At 38.5% G+C, this 24,378-nt stretch overlaps 1 protein-coding gene across 1 annotated transcript; it reads left to right on the top strand.

The window, feature by feature from the left end:
• The first annotated feature begins 395 nt into the window (after positions 1-395).
• LOC121945533 (DENN domain-containing protein 3-like) lies at positions 396-23,415 on the top strand. Its single transcript, XM_042489755.1, has 28 exons — positions 396-519; positions 4,143-4,275; positions 4,735-4,924; positions 5,054-5,131; positions 5,274-5,389; positions 5,621-5,745; positions 6,251-6,362; positions 6,579-6,698; positions 6,790-6,888; positions 7,309-7,428; positions 7,761-7,876; positions 8,039-8,194; positions 8,291-8,387; positions 8,809-8,912; positions 9,168-9,349; positions 9,486-9,645; positions 11,007-11,202; positions 11,278-11,449; positions 12,764-13,023; positions 14,497-14,667; positions 14,851-14,980; positions 15,949-16,056; positions 17,484-17,623; positions 18,495-18,655; positions 18,796-18,932; positions 19,779-19,897; positions 20,742-20,879; positions 22,637-23,415. The coding sequence occupies exons 2-28, from the start codon at positions 4,192-4,194 to the stop codon at positions 22,853-22,855; spliced, it is 3,810 nt and encodes a 1,269-aa protein (XP_042345689.1). The 5' UTR covers positions 396-519; positions 4,143-4,191; the 3' UTR covers positions 22,856-23,415.
• Positions 23,416-24,378: the final 963 nt, after the last annotated feature.

The following is a 24,378-nucleotide window of genomic DNA, read 5'->3' as shown; positions in this document are numbered from 1 at the left end:
ATTAACAAACATACATACATACAACAAACTGAACATGTCAGGGATACATGTATAGAAAAAAATAAAGAAAATAATAAATTAATGATAAAAAAAAATACTACAAAATCAAAATTTTCCCTTTTCAGCCCACTTGATTTTTTTTCAAAAACATTGTTGGTTTTAATCGCCTTTTTAAAGACCTATTTCTGTGGTGTCATGGGTTTTATTATTTTTTTAAAAAAAGGATGTGTGGATGTGGGATTTTCCCAAAAGTAGAAGTAATTGCACTAAAAAAAACTCTCTCTCCACCTCTTGGCTTTGGAAATACAGAACAATGAAGTGCGCTTCCTCAAATCATTAATGCGCATGTTTGTGCTTCCACTCAGAAACAGGAAGCAGAGCGACGGACGGTCAGCATGGGAGCGGGGATGAGCCCAGTCGCGCAGGAGTTTGCAGCGCGGTCAGAGAGACTTTAGCTGCGGACAGCCTTCATGACAGTGACGGGGGGATGACTGAGGCTGCACGGCAGTCTGTGAGGAGGTAAGTGACCCGAAAGAAACTTTTTAATGATTTAAAGCGTTGACAGCGTGTTGTTGTGAAGCCGCGTTTGAGTCCCAGAGACTGACTGAAGCATCCCTCACCTGTCAGCTCGTGACTCGGTATCACATGTCGCCGCTGCAGTGATTAAAGGCAGGACTGAGCTACAGTCCCGACTTTACTGAATTCTTTGTTTAAATTTGATCCTGCATTAAACTTAATGTAGGCACGCGAGGAAATCTGACTACAAGTTGATATTTTGTAACTTTAAAGAAGCAGCGTTACGTTTGATGGCGACAGTGGTGTTCAGTATTTCCTCATCAGGTGAGACTCAGATTACCTGACCTACATAACACCAAAGAAAGAAAGTGAAATATTGTTTGCTCGAGATATAAATGACAAGAGTCAGTGAGCCATTCTGCATGAAACCTGGGAAAGAACACTGCTTTTTTGGGATTAGTTTTTATTTCGGTTTCAGCAATTTATACGATGATATTCACAATTTTGCCTCCAGTTTATGATTTCTGCTGGAACTACATAGTTTATGCATAATTTAACAAAATACAATGCTATTTTAAGACTAAAGGGTACGTAATATCTGCATAAAGGTAATAATAATAACAATTGAACATATTTAATAAATACATAAAAAGCATAAATAAAGTACATATAAATTAATAAAAATACAAATACAATCATTCATGATTTTGCTTAAAGTAAAAAATAAAATAAAAATAACTAATATATTCAATTCTTTATTAATTCAAAACTTTGTTAAGAACTCATAGGGTGGACAAAACAACATCTTGTTAGGGAAATAGCATTAATAATACTTATAATAAATAAAATAATAATAAAATGAAAAAATATGTATAAAAAACATTCCACCGTGAATTATGCATATATGTATATATATTTTTAAAAGTGCATGTTTTATACAATCGCAATGTACAAAACCCCTACGATTAATCAAAGACCTGAAGGACTAAAAACTACCCTAACCCTAGCAAGGCTTCTAAAAAAGACATTATTCTATCAAATTAAACATCAGTTTAATCAGTAAGACACAATAAATAATGCAAGTGGAAATAGCACCACAGTTTAAATGCATTTGAGAGGCAGTTTAGCTGTTTAGAGTAATCAAGCTTTAACTTATTTTTGTAGATAGAAATGTCAGATTGTTTGTGTTTCCTCAAAAGATTTAACATGTTTTGTGTTGTCACGGTCTGATGTGGAATGTGCTCTTTTTGCCAAGGATCATATGATTCAAGCTGTATGTGATTATGATCATGACCCATCTTTGGACAACTAATGGGCAGCCAGCAGCGGGTCATGTGGCCTGCTCTTTTAATCGGTGATTAGTTCAGTTATACTGGGCATTCTTGCTGTTATGTATTGAAGTTCAAACAAGCTACATTGTTGCAATTGGTCAAACAACCTCAAATAGAAGAACAATGACTAAAACATTTGACAACATGACGACATTCGTGCAACTCTGCCTCATCCAAAAAGTTAAGGAAGTTTTTAAGGAAAGCATTGCAAAGTTTCTTGTACCTCCCTACAAGTCTGTCTTTGCAAGACTGTTTTAAGATGGACTTGGTGTTAACATTTCATCCATGCAGCCCAGTTACAAGTCATTTTCTCTGTGTTTTTGTGTATATCTGCCCATCCTTCTCAAAACATAATTTTTCCAAGAAGTGACTAAGTCAAAAAACAGGCAAAATGTGATTTAAAAATTATTTGCTTCTAACTGAGGTGATTCATTTGCAAAAAAAAAGTATGCCATGCAACATACATACATATCTTCTCCTGCCTCTAATGGCTTTTGCTAGAATCGGACTTCGGTGGCATCGACCAATCAGAGCCGAGGAGTGATACTCAATTTACAGCCAATTTCAGGCCAAATCTGGCCCCTGATAGGGTGCTGGGTAGCCCCCCAAACATTTTCTAATTCACAGTAACAATAAAGTGATTCAAACTGTGAACTGTTTTTGTACTTTTAGTATAATAAGGAGCCAGAGTGCATAAATCAGCGTCAAAAATAGAGCTTGTTTCTAAAAAAAGTGGGGATTTCCACCACACCCCCTGACAGAGGTCCTAGCTAAGCTCCTAATGTCCTTAAATCCTGCAAATGTCCAAAAATCCTAGAAATATACTTAAATCTCAAGACTTTTTTTCTTTTCTTTTCTTTTCTTTTCTTCCTTTTCACCTTTTTTATTTATTTATTTGGCAGATATGTTGGTTATTTATGTCTTTGGATGTATATTTTGATTGGGAAATGTATTTGTGGTATATTGCAAACTGAAAAGCTGTATGGAAGTGGTATGTAAAAAAAAGTATTAAAATATATATATATGTATCTTAGACATCCTAAAGTCCTAGAAATTTCCAAAAATCCTTGAAGCATTCTAAAATCTTAGAAACATCCTAAAATCCTACAAACGTCCTAAAATCCTACAAATGTCCTAAAATCCAAGAAACATCAATGGGGCTGCTGCGACTGGCCCCTGGTCACGTGTCATTTTGCAAAAGTGGCCTCCAAGCAAAGCGAGCGCTCTGATCGGTTGTTTTCATTCAAGGGGGGGTAGATTCTTGCAAATGCGATTAGGAGCACTATGTGGAGGCAAAGGAACAATATTGTTTCACAGATTATCTTCCTCACTTATGTCAGGATATAGTGACAGTTATAAATACATTTTTGTCATATTTGCAAAAAGAGTTACCTACTTTTGCTATAATAGCTTTTTTCCTAGGTTTAAACAAAGTGAACGCTGGGGGACGTCAGCCCTGCAGGGACATGTAAAGAATTGCAGAGTGATGCAGTATAACCTTACATTTCCATACATTTCCAACATAATGGCGCCACAGAGTCTTTGAATAATCCTGTGGCAGAAAAACGTCTGACTGGGTCTTTAGAAGTTGTTGTTGATGAGAAGAGCAGCGGCGATAATGAGCTGGAACAGCCACTCGTGTCATGTGGTGGGACAGTTTATCTAGCTGATATGTTCTCATGCAGATGATGAAGATGAGAGAACCGTAACGACTGCCTTCCTCATTAACACACATGCTATTTTCTGTTATCTGTATCTTTTCATGTATAGTTTTCTTTGGCTCGGGCTGACCTTCGTGTTTCTCCACGGTTTCAAAGTTGTAGTTAACCAAAACTGAAAACAAAAAGTTAGCTTAAATAAAAATTAAAAAACTAACTAAAACAATGTTGTGTACTTAAAAAACTAAATAAATTTTAAAAATAAAGGACATGTCCAGAGTTTAGATCTTTGTCAGTTTGGTCAAATTTATCAAGACAATCAGCTTGAGGAAGCACTGATGCATGTTTATTGCGACTGGGATGTTTACATGACTGTGAGACAACTTCCTTCACAAAATGTTGTTTTTATTTTGTAATACATATTTTGAACTTTCAAAATCTTGCCCCTGACAAATATCCACATATTATAATAAAAAAAAAACTATTAAATACTAAACTAAAACTAAACAAACATTTTCAAACAATAAAAACTAAACTAATATAAGACAAAACCATGCTGGAAAGTAACTGAAACTAAACTGAATTAACCAAATTCAAAAAAAGAAAAGGAAGCTAAAATGACTGTGCTCTGTCTCAGTGGTTGTCATCCAGCGGGTCAGCGTTGACTGGGCTAACTGGTGTCAGCGATGACTGAGCATCTGCCTCCTGCTCTGCTGGAAGCCTGCGTGGTGGTCGGAGCATCAAGCGACAAACTCAGGGAGGTTTATCAGGTAACTGCATCCAAACACACCCCTACACGCGTGTGTGACCGATGTGCTGTAGGCGAATTTGAGTTTCCCAGGAAAGTGAAGGAATGGCTGCCTAACTCTCTCTTACTTTGCCTTTGATTAGCTTATCCTGACATTCCCACTCTAACCATAACCGCTCCCAGCCGTCCCACCCGAACAATCCAAACAACGAAAGCATCAAGCACTGGCCAATCATAGGCAGAGTAGGGCGGGTTATTACTTTTATTATCCAAGGATTCACAAATTTGTGTACTGTAAACTAGAATTTGGCATTATCATCATAGGCTGAATAACTTTGTGTTTGCAGCCCCATTCTGTTTGTTGGTTTGACATTTTGTATTAATTTTGGTTTTGCTTATATTTTCATGATTTTTTTGTTTTTTTATAATGAGCGAAGTGAATACCCGGGTTATATTTTTTATTCTTGACTATCCCACTCAGGCCATTAACAATAATGGAATACCAGAGCACCTCCAGTTGGAGCCGGAGGTGCTGCACGTCCTGGCGCCTCCTTTCGTTAGCAGACCGCAACCTGAGAGTGAGTCAGTGAGGCCACATGGGAAGAGGCGGCGCTCCTTTCTCAGGAAGAAAAGGGAACAACCTCCTTCAGCTGGAGCAACTTGTAGCCAAGGTCTGGTACCTGCTTGTCTGGTCTGGACAAATATGAGTTTGCCTCAAAGTTTTTGATTTGTCTCAGGGCTAATTGTACTTATGTTATCTTTAGTTCTTTGTGTAATTTAGTTTTGTGTCGATTTAGCAGGCGGGAAAGGAGGGAGTGAAGATGTCAGTGTTCCTAAGGACATCGACCTCATGGCTTTACCTCAACTCTGCTTCCCGGGTAACTGATTTTCCCTGGCATGCACACACTCACACAAATTAGCTGCAGAAATTTTATGTTTTTACGTAGTTCAGCCACACAGTAGTGCAAAACGGACTTGTAATTTTAGCGTATCATGCCTTATAGTTTCTTCTTTTTACAGGTGGGCTTCAAGTCACCAGTGAACAGAAAGAGGAACAATTCCACTTCCTGGTTTTTACCGATGTCTTCGGCAACAAGACCCATGGAGTAGTGATGCAGTGTTACCGACCGATACTGGTACACAGTGCACGCAGTATTTCGTACGCAGCAACCTAAATCCCAACTTTTTTTTTACTGCTACAACCAAATCTCTAAACTAATGCAGATAAATACATATTTAAGATACAGTGGCAATCATCCCTGGCAGTTTAGCATATCCTGTGAATAAAAAGCATGCCATCATTGAAAAGTGACTAAAACTTGAATTAAAGAGATTCGCCGTTCACTCGTTTTCCTGTGTCTTTACAGGAAGAGACGTCTTTCTTGCAGAATGGAGCTGGGTCCTTTAAGTTTTCTAAACTTTTCTCTGCCTACAGTTTCTGTGTCATATCCAAGTATCCGTACTTCACTGCACTCAAAGACTGTCTGTCATGGTAAGAAATCATGTACTTAACAAAACTGCTTAGCAGTGATGTTCCTGACTCCGAATTTTGTCAGTTGAATCAGATTTAACTGTTCAATACAAATATTTGATCATTCATTCAATTATTTAAATACGTCTGCAGACGGAGGCATGATGTTTTTGAGTTGTCCATCCGACTGTGCGCAAAGCAATATCTCTTTAACACCTTGAGGGACTTTCTTTATATTTGGCACAAACATCCAGTTGGACTCAATGATGGAGTGATTAGGATTTGGCGGTCAGGGGTCAAAAGTCAAGTGACCGGATCTTTGGGCGAAAGTAACCAAAATTGTTTGCTGTAAAACATAAATGTCAGCTGTGTGTTTTAAATGATGCATGGTAGGCAAATTACTCACATCACTTAATAATTTGTCACTCTATTTGTCATTTTCATCACCTCCATTTATATAGATAAAAATTTTGTTACTTCCTCCCCTCATTTCTTTCTGTTTGCGTCTTTCTCTGTTCTTTGTTAGTCTGTTAATCCAGCTGAGAACTTGTCGTTTATCTGACATGGAGGAGCAAGTGAAAGAGTTTGCAGCCAACTTGGCGCTGGTGCCGATTCCCCCTCCTGGACAACTGCATTTGGTGTGTGGGTGCTATAGTTACTGTGGTCCTAAAAAATGTTCACATTCATAATACGATGAGCCAGGAATTCACATTGCTGATATAAGCAACTACTATTAATGGTAGTGGAAGCATAATTGTGTATGTGTGTACTAATTTTCAGTACATCCTTTGACTTTGAGGCAGCAGGACAGAAGATGGAAAAAGACAAACTATAACACTGTGTGTGTTTTGCAGATGTTCACCCTGCGTCCTCTGACCATTGTATTACCATCCAGAGAGGACAAAGACCACCCAGCTATAGATTTAGACCTCCATCTGCCTTTCTTCTACTTCAGGCCACAGCAACTACTAAAGGTACCGTACACACCTTTTTTAGTGAAACAGGAGAACAACAGTAACTCTGTCTCTTTACTGTTTTCCTCTTTTTCTGTCTCCATCTCTGCAGGTGCTGTCTTGTCTCCTGCAGGAGCAGCGGGTGGTGTTATTTTCTGCTGACTGGGCCAGACTCACACTGGTGGCAGAGAGTTTCTTGCTTTTTCTGCAGGTGAGGAATGAGCAAAACAATAATTGGATTCTCTGAAATATTAACATAGCAGAGATCAGAGCAGAGCTGCTGTTAGACTCCGATGTTTCAGAGAGCAGCCCGCTTTCTTTCAGCGTGGGAGGGAGTCCCCAGAGATGTTGGTTACAAAAATCCTTAATGGATTACATCCTAGAGTAAACTCTGTCATCAGCAGCTCATCATTTAGGATATTTTTTTCTAACTTTTTTTTTACTCTGTTTACGCAAATACCAGTATATATTTTTGGAAAATTTCGGGAAGGTATGAAAAGCAAAATACCGCTCAAGCCTAATATCTAAAACTTTAAAAGGTTCTGAATCCTCCATCATTATTTCATCAAGCTATCCATCCTCTTTTGACCTATGATTTTATCCATCCATCCGTCCCTGATCTTTCCTCCAGCCTCTGTCGTGGCAGCAGCCATATGTCCCCGTTTTGGCCAGAGGCATGCTGGACTTTCTCATGGCTCCTACTGCCTTCCTCATGGGCTGCCATCTCAGCCACTTTGAGGAGGTTGCTGCTGTGAGTACCCAACTTTTCAAATTAGTTAATTAGTTATGACATTTCACAGAAATTTCTCATAGGATGTAACGGTAAAATGCTGAAATGTTATATCCAAACGGTCAAAGGTCAACTGTATTGTGGCAAAAAACCCCTTTTTTTTTCCGGCCATTACTTAACAGGCTATCTCAGGAACAGAAGGGGAGTTGTTTGGAGATGTTTGGTCAGATACAGAATTGGTTACACTGATCTGTGCTGCAGGGTTGTAGATGTGTGTTTTCACAGACATGGATGCAGAAATGTAAGTGCAACTTTACTGCTGCTAGTTTTACTCTTGATCTTCTTCCATCCAGGAAACAGATGATCTGATTCTCATCAACATCGACAACGGAAATGTCTCCACTTCATATTCTGCGACTCTTGACCTACCAGAGATTCCTCCAGCTGCTGCAGACTGCTTCACACAGAGGTGCTCACTGTAATGCCAAGGATGATACAATTACCGCTGATTTCTACTGGTACTATACAGAAATACAAACAAAAAAAGGAAATGGACTTGGAATATAGATGTGCAACTTATCAGACCCTTTTGATACGGATATGTTTATACAGTTTGGATGTGTTTTTGCAGGTGTCAGTCCCTGCAAATACATTATGACCTGTATCAGTGCAACCATGCAAGCTGCACTGACATTGGTGAGCAGCGGGCTCAGAGAAGAGCGTGGCAGCATAACCTCAATCACGACATCCAGAGAATCACACTGGAACTGATTGTCAACATATTCAGGTGTGGTTTGTGTGTTTTTATTATGTACTGGTATTTAACATGATGGTTCCTCTTTAAAATAGACTTTGTTAATGTGTGCTTGTCTACATATAACAGGGATGTTAGCAATCATCTGAACTATGAACATCGAGTGTTCAACAGCGAAGAGTTCCTGAAAACCAGAGAGCCAGCCGAACAGCTGTTTTACAAAAAGGTAAAAACTAACTAAAACACACAAACTAACAAACACATAAACAACATCCAGTATGTTATGTCAGAAAGCACAGATCAGCAAACAAACAGAAGTTGGTGAAGGACAGCAAGATGAAGTTAAAAAAGGTCAAATAAATAGCAATAAAAACATAGTTAAAGTTGATGAAATACGGAAGGTAATTTGCAAGGATTTTTTTCTTGACAAATTACAGACATGACAGATTTGCGGGGAATTAACATCACAGACATAGTTGTTACAAATTACCAGAGGTCCATGGATAACTCTATGCCTGTGCAGAAGGGGCTCTAGTTAAACAAGTAATATTTGTATATATTTTAAACTTAAATTGGTGACCTTCTCTTAGCAGGCAAGGGATGCAGGGCTAGATACTCATCTTCACATTAACATGGCTTTGTTACAGGTGCTGGAGACACACATCTTCCACTCCTTCCTCAAGGATCGTCTTAACAGGAAAATGGACAACTTTGCTCGAATGGAGCTCAGCACTCGTTCTGAGATGCAGAGGTAAGCCTCAAAAGCCAAACCTACAACCTCCGAAAAAAAAGACCTTAAACCTCTTTAAAAAAGCTTCAGCAAAACCTGAATATTATATTCCAATTTAGAGTGGGATTAATTGCATTATTTTTTGCTTGGTGGCCAATCAGATCTATATTTATGTCAAACAACTGATAACATCTAGGGGTCTTCTGCTGTGACGACGTACCAAATAAAGAAATTAAATTACCCTGCAATGCATTGTTTCTATCGTTTGTCTTCCAGGATGAAGGCTTTGGTTGAGGTCCCACGCAGACCCACCATGAAAGAGATCCAAGCGCGGAGACAGAGCTCTGTTACAGAGAACAAGCTGAGTAAGAGACTGGGGATGAGCCTCCCTAACCTCGACCAAACTATCAGCTTCCAAAGAAACACACTGCTGACCAGGATCATCATGTCTGACCCCGGTGAGACTCGCAGTGGCTCAGACATGTTAATATAAAGACAAAGCATCTGGAACGGAAGAGTAATGTTTCTCTGGTTCTTCTTAACCTCTTCCCCTCATCTCTCTTTACATTTGCTTTCTGCCTCTTTGTCTCCTAGCACTGAGACCGCCTCCTAAACCGGCAAAGGTGTTTAAGCTCCCAGATTTTCCAGCGTCTCTGTCCTTCCACTCTGTCCAAAGTTATTACAGTGAGCTGATTCATCAGCTTGGCAAAGCCATCTTCTCTGTTCAAAATGAGAACTCTACTCTGGTGGCCAGGTATTCTGCTTTCATTATTCTTTCGGCTCCTCTTATCATCTGTTGTAAAACAACCCTTTTTTTCCCCCTTTTCATAATTTTTATGTGTACAATTGATTTTTTTACCACTTTACTGGATGCTGTGATGTTGCATTGGGAATTCAACCAATCCCTTTGAATTCTGCATGACCTTGCAATTCTTGCATCTCTGCTCTCAAACGATGTGGTTCTGTTGGCTTCATCACGATGTGACCTTCAACATTTTCTTGAGTGGTTTGACGCCGAGTGTGAAGGTCAGAATGAGAATTTGCACCTTCAAATCTGAGGCCATGGTCCTGTACAGGGAAACAGTGGATTGCCCCCTTATGAGTTGGGATTTTTTTGTAGGAGTTATTGCCCCAAGCAAACGAATTTAAAGTATCTTGAGGTCTTGTTCAGTAGTGCGGGTAAAATGGAACGTGAGACAGCTAGGCGGTTGGACGCTTTGTCTAAAACATGTTTAGAGCCTGGTGCAAATAACGATTTTGGTCTCTATAGCTAATTTCAGCAATCATGACAGCTAAACAGGGGTTGAATATTTTTTTATCACTCACCAGTCTACGGTCTAAGGAAAGGGCCCCTGTATTGACAGGCTTTCTGCAAGTCGTGACTACTGTGTGTCAGATCCAGCCCTCACAGTGCCAACCTCTCTGCCAAATTTGGTCACTTCTGGTTCCAAGAATCTAAGACAGTGATGGCTGCAATGTCAAACTCAAGGTCACAAACCAATGGGTGATGTCACGGTGGCTAAGTCAACTATGTCACAGTCCATGGTGCTAAAAGAGACAAGACGTGAGATGAGTGGTAGCATTAGGTTAATCCCAAATAGTTTAGGAATAAAGTTTGTTTGTTGTTTCAGTTTGTAAAGAATTGAACAAAAAAGCATACTATTTTTTGCAGTGTTCATGTATTTAAATTTTTTTGGGGGCATTTTTGCCATTATTTGACAAGACAGAATTAGTAAAAGGGGGAGAGAGAGAGGGGATGACAGGCAGCAAAGGGCCACAAGCTGGTTGCAAACCTGCAGCTGCTGTGGCAAGGACATTGCCTCTGTACATGGGGCACCTGCCCTATCCACTGAGCTACCAGGTGCCCCTTGATCCTGCAAGGTCATTAAAAAAAGCCTCAAAGTATTGCAAGAAGCATCGCAGTTTTCTAGAAAAGCATTTTAGCATTTTAAAATCAGGCATTTTAGGCTGCAACAATCCCTCCCCCCAAAAAATACTGGAGGGACTAACTGTTACCACTCTAAGTTGATGATCTTTTTTCCACCAAAAAAAGGTTCCCATTTTTTTTTTTTACGTTACTCCAAAAATTTAAGCACAATAATTTTCCCTATGCAGATTCTACTACTTGCGTGGTTTCATCAACACACTGTGTTGTCGGCGGCTGGACGCTCTGGTTGATTTCCAGAACCTCTACAAAACAGACACCGCCATCTTCCCCACGCAGCTGGTCACATGGCTCGTGGACTCGCTGCATCGAGACGAAAGGCAGCAAGCTGAGAGACGACCTGAACTGAAGAGACTAATCGTCAAGGTCAGTCAGTTTATACTCTGCTGGTGATCCAGTAGTGATAATGGATGTGATCTTGGGATTTTTCTCATCTTTTAGGTGAAGACAGAGAATGAGAAGCTGTTGGTGCAGCCTGATGACCACGTCAAGAAGTTTGCACTTCCCCGAAAGCATCTGCATCAGGAAGAGTTTGTGCGTTGCGTTCAGGAGTGCAGGATTGTTAAGGATGTTGCAACCATACACCGATTATTTGACGCTCTCACTGATGGGGGTAAGTGAGGACAGGCGGGATGATGTGTGTGGTTTAGAGATCTCTTTTGATATTTGATATTTATGAATTGTAAGGAACCTCTAAGTTAGAAATGCCTTATCTTGCATTTGTGCTGATTCTGTTGATGAATCTGCCTTTTTTCAGAATCCTTTGATGATGGAAACACAAGTGACTGCACTGTAACTACTTTCAAGCAGATTAAAATCAATTACATCACGTGATGCTGACATGGTTAAATCAATCAGCAGTTATATGAACTGTTCCTCTCCTTTAATGTTCCATAAGCGTGAAGTACACTCTATACAGCACATGCTCTTTTGCATGCACACACACACACACATGCACACACGCACACACGACTGTAAAATGCAAAGAAAAAGTTTCCAATGGAAGTCGAGGGAGTCGATTTTGAAAAAAAAAACCAAAACAGCATTTTTACTTAATAACACAACAAGGACCGAAAAGTTTTCAATTGCGTACTGTTATGGTGAAAACCGATGCTCTGGAATCAATAAGTTTGTTAAAGCTGTAGGTAGTTACATTTATAAAGAATAAGTTTTTGTCAATTGGATGAAACTGTCATTTTATTCATGCAGCACTAAACAAGACATAATTTGTGAAAAAAAATCTTTCTCCTCTATATACTCCATTGCCTGACAGCACACATGAACAAAAACCACCAACATAATGTTAGAAAATAAAATGAGTGTTATGATTACAGGTGACATAAAAGCCAAACTAAAAGGTCAGAGGGGAAATGGGTTTGCTGTAAAGTTTCAGTTTAGATCAAAGGAGAACATAAGAGGATGCAAGAGAGAAAGAACGAGGGTCAGGATATGATTTAGACTTAAAGTTCATGGTGATTTACCAAAGAGCCACTTCAAACAAAGTGTTTTGAGCCACACAGATTCATTTTTCACTCAACATTGTTTTCGCTGTCTTTGTTTTGACTTTTATTCGACGTGAAAGTTAATCATGCACGGCCAGATGGAATAAAAACAAAACTGTGACAGGACTGCACATCAAAATGAATACCTGGTAACTGTCGTCAAGGAGTCTGTTTTGATCACAACACTCAGACGGTCATTTAGTGACACATGAAGAACAATAATATGCTCTATTCTAAGATATTTGAGGTTAAATGTGGAAGTAACTGAATCTTTTTTTAGCAAGTGGGTTAATGTGCATGTTTTCAGCTCATATTTACACGATTTTACCCCCTCAACGTGTCAACATGTATTTGTCTCGTGTATGTTTGTATATCTGCTTGCACATGGTTGCATACCTCTCTGTGTGTCTGTCTCTCTGTCGCAGGCCAGCCAAAGCAAGTGGACCCCGAACTCTTCAGAGTCTTTTACACCATCTGGAAGGAGACGGAGGCCGAGGCACAAGACGTCAGCTTGCCCTCTGAGGTCATAGATCATCTTGACAATAGCGAGTGTGTCTACAAGTTATCGTCATGTGTCAAGACCTCCCTCGGTGTCGGGAAAATTGCAATGACGCAGAAACGCCTGTTTTTACTCACTGAGGGACGACCGGGCTTCCTGGAAATCACAAAATTCAGAGATATACAGGTCAAGTGTCTCTAAAACCTCTTTCAGTGTCACACTCCCTAACATAGACACATTTACTTCTTTTTTAAGGGTGGGGATCTCGAGGAAGAGATAGCAGGTCAGCAGTGTTAGTCACATAGAAGTGGTTTACATGATCTCAAAGTAATTCGAACTGCAGCTCAGCACTGTGTCAAGTTTTTGTACTCAGAAATCTATAAAAAGTATGTTTTTTGTTTATAAGCTAGTTAAACTTTTAAAGTTTGGAGTGTATAAAGGCTGAGAACATTGTGATGAAAGTACATGACGTAGGCATCGGCACATCATCGGTACCGGCAGATATTGCCTTTAGAATGAAATATTCAAATTGGCCAAAATTCATATTACTGCCAATATCACAAACCAATATAAAAAAATATTTTCATTGACAAAGTGAACATGTACAAAACAGTAGTATTTTTCTTAATTTGCACAATGAATGAATATTGTTGTTAAATGTTAGCATAACAGCTATCGGCAAAAAATCCAGTATCATCAAAAAAGTGTCTCATAAGTAATTGCAGCACTTATTCGGGTTTATAGCCTTTGTTACAAAGATATGGTGCAAAATTTAAGATTTTTTTTGACCACTCCAGAATTGATCAGAAATCCCTCCAAAATGCTGCATTAAGACATCAAGACCTTGAGGAATACCACAGAAAGATCCATGCTGTGATTTAATAACTTTTGACATTTGGAGATTTCTGTTGAGAAATTGATGGCGATCACCTCTTCTCTGGAAACTGATGAGAAACGCCCTGATTGTCAGCACATCTATGAAAGCCATACATCTCCTGAATGCATGACGTCTCTAGCTTGTGGTTGTAAAGTTTCTTGAGGCTGTGATTATCCTAGAGGTCACTGTAGGTCATTTTATACAGTGAGGTCAAGTTAAAAAAAAAAAATCTGCAAAAAAAGGTTACTTTGGGGACTAACTTCATCGTACATGAATAAAATTGGGCTCACTGAATCTATGAACATCTCAGCTTTCCATCCATATTAATTAATGCAATTCCAAGACTGTTTAGGGACCCCAGTTTGCAAAAATATTCAAATACAGTAGAGGAAAATGAGATATTTGTACTGCATGAGGTGAGATGGTTTTTGCCCAGAACTGCACAGGACTAATATAAAGTGGGCATATCTGGAAAGGGGAGACTCATGGGTACCAACAGAACCCATTTTCAGTCAGATATCTACATTGAGAGGTTACGCCCCAAAGTTAGGCTAAACCTAACTTTGGGGAGTTACTTAACCGCCTTCCTGACAAGCTAGCATGACATGTTTGAGTAAATAGAGACGATGACAGCACCTTCATTTTAACTCAGCCCCCTCCAGCCTCTAAAACACAGTAATGTCGCCTGCTGGCATCCTTGTGGCTTTGAAGAGTTAATCCTTTTAAATTTATGACTTTGCACTCTTATTTCAATAAATGACTCATTTTTCATCTCTGTGCAGGAGGTGAAGATTGTCTCAGCTCCCTTTCTGCTCGTTCGTATCCCCTCCCTTCGTATCCAGACCTCTGGCAGGCTCGAAGTGTTTGAGGCCAATCTGAAGACAGAGACCGAACTCTGGAACCTCGTGGTGAAAGAGATGTGGGCCGGGCGCAAGATGGCCGACCAACACAAGGTACAGCAGTGACATTAGATCGGCATTTAACCTAATGTAACCACAACTGCACTGATTTGGTTACTTTTTTGACTACATGAGTCATTTTTAAATGTGTTTGTTATTTTACAAACTGCTTTGTGTTAATGGTAGTGTACAATGCTAATATTCCTTTGATATATGTTTTATTTTTTGTCTCTTTAGGACCCTCAGTACATGACTCAGGCTCTGACCAACGTCCTGTTGATGGATGCTGTCACGGGCTGCCTGCAGACACAGAGGTCTTTCATTGCTGTCTCAAAGCTGGCCTACTTTGATAAGATCAAACATGAAGGTGTTTTTTTTTTATTTTTATTTTGCGATACACATAAATCGTGTAATTTTGCTTTTAGATGCTGGTTACAGCCACAGGAATGACTGAAATGGCACTTAAGTGGCACTTTTGACCTTTATTTTGTGTAGTTGTGATAACTCATCTTCATCTTAGTCCTGATGGCTTGATACTTTCACAGTATTTATATAGAGCCTTTACCTGCTTAATAATTTAAAAAAATAAATGAAAATCTGCCTTTTTACAATATGGGACCTTAATGACGGTTACTCCAAATCACACCCCACATTCTCGGGTCGATTGATTTCAGTAAAGTTATACTAAAAGCTGTTGTTATGGACAGTGGTTTCATGGGAGATATGCCCCAGTTGTAACAACTTTTTTTCTCAAACTTGCTCAGACTATGAAAATGTAAATACACATATATCATGGGATTAATAATACTCTTACTTACATCTAAATGTGAAGTATCTCCACCAGAGATGTTAAGTAAATGTGTTCAGACATAGTGGTTACACTTAAAGATTTTCATATCATAAGATGTGTTTCCATCCACCTGTTTTTATGAGCGTTTTCAATTTGCACATAAAAATCTGAGTGGAAATTGTCTAAATTATATTTAAAAAAAAAGAAGAAAAAAAAACCCTTACAATTTTTTTTCAATGTTTGGTAGAGGTGAAAAAAGATTGTTGCGACTAGTGGAAACAGATTCAGCCAATAAATGATGTAATGTAGGCCACTGCTTATCTCGGTGGACCTCCCTCTGATATTCTCATAAAAGTATTGAGTGGAAAAGCCCATAAAATTGTATGTTCTTTTGCAGATTTTCTGAAAATTAATTTGAAATTTGCTCTACATTTGAACAGAAACCCACATACAGAATAATGGACTATTGGCCTCGGTGGACGTCTGTGCTCTGACCTCCTTATTCTCTTTCTCACACTCTCTCCTGTGCCTCTGTTTGTTCCCAGTACCCATGATGGTGTCTAAAACTACCTCAGAGACTCTGAAACACAAGATCAACCCGTCAGTGGACCTGTCTGAACCTCAGACTGTACATGTGCTGCTCTACACGCCAGGTACTAAAGCACAAGGAGAAATTTACAGAGTGTGTGGTAATCTGTTCATTTTTAGTTCCCTACTGTCAAACAGCACAGTCCCTGTCGTCTCCTCATAGATATTAACTGTCTTCACAGTTCAGAGCATCAAAGAGGTTTCTGTGTCGTGCTAATCAGTTTATGCGTCTCCTGTCTCAGACTCCTGTGTGAGATTATCACGCACTTTGTAAATGTTTGTACGTCACCAGAAGCTCAAGTGAAACCTATCCAAGTAACCAGATTAGTCTTGTTGTGCTGCATATTAGCAGGCAGGATAACAACAGTCTTGGTGGTTTCTTATTTGCCTACACGGTGGCAGAAAACACAAACACCTGGAGGCTACAGCGTGGTTTGAAACATAACTGAGTTATTTTATATTATTTTATTTCATTTTAATTAGAAGGGACCATGTGCAGTTTAAAACATACATGTTACCATTTGATGCACTGTACCAGATTACACCTCAGTGCTAATTTGCATCTGCAGTACCTTGGATGATCTAGTAATGTGCATTGATTTTGCTACCAAGTCATACAGTAATTAATTGGATGTTGGACATAAATTCAAATTATCTTAGGGTATATTTAGGGGGATTTAGTGCCATCTATTGGTGAGGATTTCAGATTTCAACCAGCTGAATTTCTCTCATCCCTCAGTATTTATTGTTTAGGAGTTTTTTTTCACCTGGAGCCAAATGATCTGCAGAGGTCTCTTCCTCTCAGAGACAAACAAACCAGATAATTCAAACCAATATAAACACTGAACCAAGCAACTTCATGTTACAAATCAGTATTTCTCCAATGTAATTTGGCATGTTGGAGACAGGAGGCACACTCACCACATGCTTACATGTTTACCTTTTTTCTTCGATAACTTAAGATCCAGACGTACGGGAGGTTTTCACTGGCAGAGGTCCAAAATAAACAGTCCCAGGGATTTAAACTGGTAAAAACACTGAATATAGCACTGTCATGATAAAAAAAATCTTTTGTTTTGTTTTGTTTTGTTTACGCTGTCAGTGGCAGACAAAAATGGCTACTGTAGAAACATGTTGCTGACAATGTCCATATAAAGGAACAACTACCTGTGTATGTAAATAGCTAAATCACAAAAACACAACAATTCCTTTTTTCAGGTGATTATGCACTTAAGATAACATACCTATTGTATTATGTTACATTTCTGCCAAAATATTCCCCTAAATATTACACACTGGACCTTTAAATGTCAACCAATTGTTTCTATGTTTTTATTGTGATTGCCAATGAAGACATTTGTGAAGTCTGAAAAGCAGAAAAATGGTTGAGGTTCATATTTTCATGGTGATGGTTTCCCCACACTAAACCATCCCGCTGTGCAGTATTATCGTCTACTACTCTCTTACTCTTAATCTCTTTTACTTCCTCCAGGTCAGCTGACTTGCAATGACTCAGGGGGTGAGATGAACCCAAAACTGTGGGTGGCTCTCAGTGGGGGCAAAGTGGTCGTGTTTGATGCAGCGAGCTGGTCCATGCTGCAGGACTGCATCCAGGTCGGAGAGTCACAGCTGGTGAGAGCAGATATGCTGTGCTCTATTTCTAGGAGTGACATTTACTTAAGTTGACTTATTACTTATTTTTTGACAAAATTGTCATATTACACTATATCATCAAAATTTGGACAAATGTCATAGCATAGTGCTGTTAAAATGTTGATAAAAAATGTCTTAATGTAGTATGTTGCTAAAATTTTGACAAAAATGTTATACTATGTCGTCAAAATTTGCATAAAAATGTCATAGTATAGTATGTCATTGAAAATTTCACAACAATGTCATGTCATGAAAATGTCACATTATAGTATGCCTTCAAAATATGGATTAAAAATGTAATGGTAGAGTAGGTCCTCAAAATTTGAATGAAAATGTCAGTAAAGTATGCATTCAAAATTTGATAAAATTGTCCTAGTATAGTAGGTTGTTAAACTTTTGATGAAAATGTCATGGTGAATATGTCGTTAAAATTTGCATGAAATTTTCATACTAAAGAGTGTCGTTAAAGTTTTGACAAAAGTGCCATATTACACTATGTCGTTACAATTTTGATAAAAATGTCATAGTGCAATATGTCGTACATTTCTTTCATAAAAATGTCCTATAATAGTATTTTGTCAGTATTTGCATGAAAATGCCATGGTATAATATGGTTTTAAAATGTCAGTAGGCAGTTAAACAGACTTTGATAAGTAAAATTGGAGTTTGTCTCAGTTATTGTAAACTCCATAGTTAATGGAAACAAGTTCACATACTCAACATTTATATTATGAATTTATAGATGTGTAGTACATACATCATACTACTAATAGTACTGTTACAGAGTTTTGTTGCCTACTGTTTTCTAAGGGAGGTGAAACTGAGATCCCATGTCATGTCTTCTATGTAGAACTGCATGCTGGGTTTGGTCCAGGAGCAGGTGTGGATTGGCTCTCAGGACTCTGTGATCTACATACTCGACACTCACAGTATGTCCTGCAACAAACAGCTGACTGAGCACAGACATGAAGTGACTGGACTCACAGCGGACTTCAGAGATCAACACAACAGGTAGACAAGCAGTTTCCTCTGGCGCGGTTGTCACTTTTATAAAGGTGGATCTAAATTTGTGAATTGACGTTGTTGCTGCAGCGTTGAAGCGCTTACTCGGTCTTTTCGAATGAAAGCTTCACTGAATCTGTCTTTCCTAGTCAGCAGACGTACTCCTGCAGCTGCGACGGGACGATTCTGCAGTGGGACTCGGTCAGTCTCAAAGTGAAGCGACAGTTTCACCTCAGCTGCGAGCGTCTCTCCTCCATACAGATGTACGACGGCACACTGTGGTGCTGTAAGTGCACACATTTTCAGACACTGTCTGCAATGTAACAGTTCATTTCTCTCACACACTAACACTCATATAACAAACTCCAAGGGTTTAGTATTTAGATCCTTTACTTGATTAAAAGTACCAATACTATACTATCAAAATACTCATTTACAAGTAAAAGTCCTGTGTTTAAAATGTTACTTAAGTAAAAGCACATAAGTATAATCAGCTAAATGCTCTTAAAGTATGAGAGCAAAAGTACTTAACAAGACTGGCTGTTTTATACATGATGTTGGGACGTTTAGCAGCCGTTTTCTGGTGACAAAGCAGAGTATTTTTAACGAGACGTCAGACCATTTAGCAGCTGTTTTTCTGTAAACGTAGGTTTTTTTAAACAAGATGGGACGGGACATTTAACCCAGAACAAGCTAACAAAAAATCTTAATCTGAAAAGTAATCAGTAACCAAAATTGTCAAGCATATGAAGTAGAGTAAAAAGTACAATATTTGGAGTGGGAGTAGAATGTGGCAGAAAATGGAAATACTCAAGCACACTACAGTACTTAAGGAAAAATACTTAATTAAATTCCACCACTGCAAACGCCAGGCGCCAGTTGCACTCTGTGTAGGTTCATGACTAAAGCTGTATGTGCCCAAAGAGGCAGAAAATGTGCAGTCAGATTCATAAAGTCATTTGTACCCCTGATTCTATTGTTTTGACAGGATATTTTAACAATTGGCTTTTTTCTGGAGCCAGCCTCAAGTGGCAATTCGAGGAACCACAGTTTTTTGTTACCTCCACATTGGCTTAATTTTTCAGCCCTGGAGTGTGCCGCTTGGTTGAAACATGTCTTTGTGTGTGTGCAGGTTGTGGTGACAGCATTGTGGAACTGAAGAAGAGCGGGACACCGCAGAGAAGAATGGTGCTTCCTGATGACTTGCGGAGCATGCCCAGTAGCTTCAGCAGCTTCATCGTCATACCAGAGGTGACTTTTAAATCCTCAGCTAATATGTTCATCAGTTAAGCAAGTTCGCAGCCTTTTAGTGATTTGCAATGCAGTTATTCACTTTGTTCAATCTGCAGTATGAAAGTCAATGAGGAAATGAAACAATGATGCAAACAGTTATAATGTTGCTACAAGGAGTCATTTAAACCACTGAAAATGAGAGATTTAGGTATTCACTGATACAACCAATTATAATTTCTTCGGCTGCCATCTACCCTCGCAATTTATCACACTTTTTTTTTAGGACATGTCAGTTGTCAGGCAAGCGCTCTGATAAATATGTTTTTCTTTCTGCTCTCAAAACAGCCCTCACAAGGCGCTGGTTACTTCCTGGACCCCCCCATAATACTGGAGTGGATAGATATAGTAAATGATATTTATGTTATGGAAAAGATTACTTTTGCTCTTCACCTTCAGAAAAGTGTGTTCATTGAACTCTGGACCAAGTGGGTGAAATATGTAAGACCTTAATGTCCACATTTTGTAGAGGTATTGGATAGATTGATTTATTATGTTGTTCTGATGACTGCTATTCTGTTTTTTCCCCCACGTCTGCTCCTGAAATATATTGCAGAACTTGTACATGTACACTTTTTCTTTCCAAAAATCTACAAAGTTCTTAAATTTGGGAAAATCTGAACAGAGGGGAAGTTGGTCTGTTTTGTTTTATGTTCTGTATCTGCTGTCCAGAAAAAAAAAAAAAAATTCTTTGGCTGCCAAAGATGCTGGTATGCATAAAAACATGATGGTTACAGATGAAAAGCTTTTGTCGCTGTTTGACATTTCCAAAATTTCAGCTTTGTTTGTTGTGTGTTTGTTCCAGCGAGGTCAGCTGTGGACGGGCTGTGCAGACTCAGGGGAGCTGTGTCTCTGGCACACTAACAACCACAGACGTCCATCCAAGAGAATCCCCCTGCCCGGCACATCAGGAGTTACCTGCATGATCCGAGTCAAGGATCAGGTGAGCTACAATATATATACAAAAATTCTCTCATGTTTGAGCGCTGCTAACATACGGAAGCATATTGCTGCCACTATAACGTAATAATTTATACTGTATATCAGCAGAAACAGACAGTGAGGATGGTGTTTTGATGATTATATTGACTCACCATGTTTTACTGCAGTTTAAAAGTCTCTCTCTGTCACAGAGATGAGGAAATACAAAGACTTCCTTGCTTCCCTTTCAAAACAAAAGCCCTCTGACAGCCTTCTGTGGACAGAATCCCATCAGTTGATGATACAAGGCATTTGATTTTGAAACATTTACAGGACTGTATTGTCGGCTGTGAAGGAGCTTGTACAACTTCATAAATGAGAGGAATTTGTGCTTATAAATATGAAAATACAGTACTCATATCTGCGGGCACTGACACAGCAGTGATGTTGCAACAACGCTGCATGTGTGAAGACCAAAAGCATGAAACCATACATCCATGCATGAAACTTTTCATGTTACAACGTGAAACAAATCAGTATTTTTTTTATTCTAGAGTGGCAGCAATACGCTTCCATACGTGTGTAATGTGTGTTCAGCGCTTTTATTTTTTTGTGGTTTATAGAAACACAAAGCAGGTGTTGTATTTTGAGGAAGTGGGGTTATGTGGCATTAATGAATTAATTTGGGTTAAATGTGTTGATGTATCATTAAGTTTTTATGGCATACTATACTATGACATTTTTATGCCCTTTTTTTGGCATGCTTTACTTTGACCTTTTACAAGATTAATCATGATATACTGTACATAACATTTTGTTTTGACTTTTTATTACTTTATTTGACATGTTGTATAATATGAGATTCTCTGTGACATTTTTATGGCAAACTGCATCATGACACCTTTTTCATCCTTTTTTTTCCAAGGTCACCGTGACCTTGTCTCTCTTTATTCTTTATTCAGATCTTCATTAACTGCAATTAAGGTAGCAGCTGCTCTTCCCAGGTTCCACACAAAAAAAAACAAACATAAAACAAGACAATTACACCTACAAAAACTTTCTCTCTCATTAAGAATGTGTTCGAGACAAGAAAAAGTCAAGCAGCAAATATCACATATACAAAATCTCAGTTTTATTTAAAAAAAAACAAAAAACAACCTCAATAAATACATCTTCAAGACAAGTAAATATCAATTCAAACATATGACAAACATAAAACATCAAATTGCGTTCCGTCTTTGTTGATTAGTTTGGTGTCTCATTCTTGTGAATGTCATATCTCAAGTACAGCTTGAGGGACATTTTTAGAAATTTGGCACAAACGTTCACTTGGACTTAAGAATGAACTGATGAGAATTTGATATTAAAACCTCACAAAACATGTTTTTGGTCATAACTCAAGAATTGTTACACTGATTATGGCTTAATTTCAAACAAATGTCTAATAGGATATAATGATGAGGCATGTCCAAACAAATCCATAGTTAACTTCTCTGTGACATCAAATTGTTAGGTAAAAAAACAGTTTTCTGGTCATTACTCAGCTCTACAACTCAGGAGCAGAAGGGGAGACATCTGGTCAGATTCTGAATCGGTGACACTAATCTTGCGTGTCCACCTTGAAACTGAACTGTTTGTTTACATCCTCTGTGCTGCAGGGGTAAAGATGTGTGTGAAGCATACAACAGCGAGGTGGTAATTCTAGTTTCCCTTTCTTTTTTCCCCATCTTCACACATGGCATATCCTCCGCTCTCCTTGCTGCCCTCTCTCCCCGTCAGATCTGGGTGGGCTGTTGTAGCTGGAGTGGTGTCAGAGGTCAGTGTGATGGTCAGTTGAGAGGTCAGGTGTTGGTGATGGACACAGAGAGCCAGACTGTGGCGAAGGAGCTGCAGGCCCATTCAGACAGCATTCAGACACTCTGCTCAGCTGAGGATCGCTACGCCTTGAGCGGCTCTGCACGCCATGATGGCAAGATCGCCATCTGGAAAGTTGAGTAGAGAGCAGAGATTGAAAATGCACAAGTGAAGTAAGAGGGGAGAAGGACAAATTTGAGTACTTGTTAGTACAATACATACGCAAGGCATAGTATATGGTTATTCTTTAAATGTTTGAGTGGATTTTGGATCATTGTAGAAAATCAGCCCTATGTGGCAAACAAAAATGGGGTGAGAGGGAGAGGTGACCGCCCCCCTAACAGAAGACATTGGCATAGCTTGTAGTGCATCATTCTCTGTCACAGAGCATCTTTGCCTGAAGTATGTTATTTAATTTTGTGAAAAGCAGCACAATATTTAATGGTTTTCGTACCTGTTTCTTCAACAAGCATTGATAATAAATAACACTTTAATTTATCATTATTTATTGTTTGTTTGTGTGTGAGGCTATGTGCAGTCCTGCTCAAGGTTGATTATTCTACATTTTGTCATCTCCAGATGGATACAGCCTCAGTTTCAGGGTATAGTTAAAAAACAATAAAGACCAAAGATTTGTAACAACACATGTTGAAATATTCAGTATATTCATATTTTACCATGCACCGATCTGTAACAAAACTAAAAACCTGCTGGTTCACATGGTGTGACATAAAAATGTGATAATAAAGAATGAGTTAAATAAATATGATGAAACATGTCATAATATACTTTGACAAAAAAATCTGATTAAAGATGCTATAATATGGTATGACATAAAAATGGACTAAAAATTGTCATAGTGTAATATGTAGTTTTCTTTAGTTACATAGTATATAGTATACATAGTATGGCATGAAAGTTTCATAAAAATATTGTAGTATGCTATGTAATAAAGGTGTGATAAAAACATTCTAGCATTTTTTTGAAAACATTTGAAAAAAAGATCCATAGTAAATAATGATAAAAGTGGGAAAATTATTGAAATAAATGTGAAAAAATGACAGAATAGTGAAATTCTTAAAATGTCTTATTGTAGTGTGTCGTAAAAGTCGTTATGTAACGTGGATGTCATAATAAAGTATGTCAAAAAAAGTCACAAAAACGTAATATTACGATATGTCCAACAAAAGATGCAAAAAGACACAAAAAAGGCACAGTATAGTATTTTGAAAAAATGTCACAAAAATGTGTTAGCATAGAAAGTTGAAAAAATGTCACACAAATGTGGTAGTATATTAGGTTACAAATGTCACAAAAACATCATAGTATAATATGTGGGGAAATAAGTCCCTAAATGTCATTGTATATTTTGTTGAAAAAATTTTTAGGATAATTGATGTTGAAAAAACTCACCTTGACCAGTTTAATAAATAATTTAATGACCTTGAGGAGTCACAGTTGATCTCATATTAATATATAGATTTATTGACAACACAAACGGGTTCTGAGACGCCGTTGGTACAGCACATTCATGGACAAAGACAAACCAAAAATTTACAGTAACAAAAGAGTCATTCAGACGAACACAGTAAATCTCGTCATCCTGTTGGGTCCATCATGTAGTCTAAACATCTGTAAAGGCACCCTGTAGTCAGTAAAAGACCCCA

Source organism: Plectropomus leopardus, chromosome 7 (genome assembly GCF_008729295.1).
Source record: "Plectropomus leopardus isolate mb chromosome 7, YSFRI_Pleo_2.0, whole genome shotgun sequence".
Taxonomy (NCBI): Eukaryota; Metazoa; Chordata; class Actinopteri; order Perciformes; family Serranidae; genus Plectropomus; species Plectropomus leopardus.
This window is presented reverse-complemented; position numbering and strand designations above follow the sequence as displayed.

What these genes read in the sequence shown, in the direction of transcription:
- LOC121945533 (XM_042489755.1), top strand. Translation starts at nt 4,192, where the DNA reads ATGACTGAGCATCTGCCTCCTGCTCTGCTGGAAGCCTGCGTGGTGGTC. An exon ending in CAAAATTCAGAGATATACAG is followed by an intron (nt 13,024 to 14,496) that starts GTCAAGTGTCTC and finishes ATCTCTGTGCAG; the next exon opens with GAGGTGAAGATTGTCTCAGC. An exon ending in AGGTCGGAGAGTCACAGCTG is followed by an intron (nt 17,624 to 18,494) that starts GTGAGAGCAGAT and finishes TCTTCTATGTAG; the next exon opens with AACTGCATGCTGGGTTTGGT.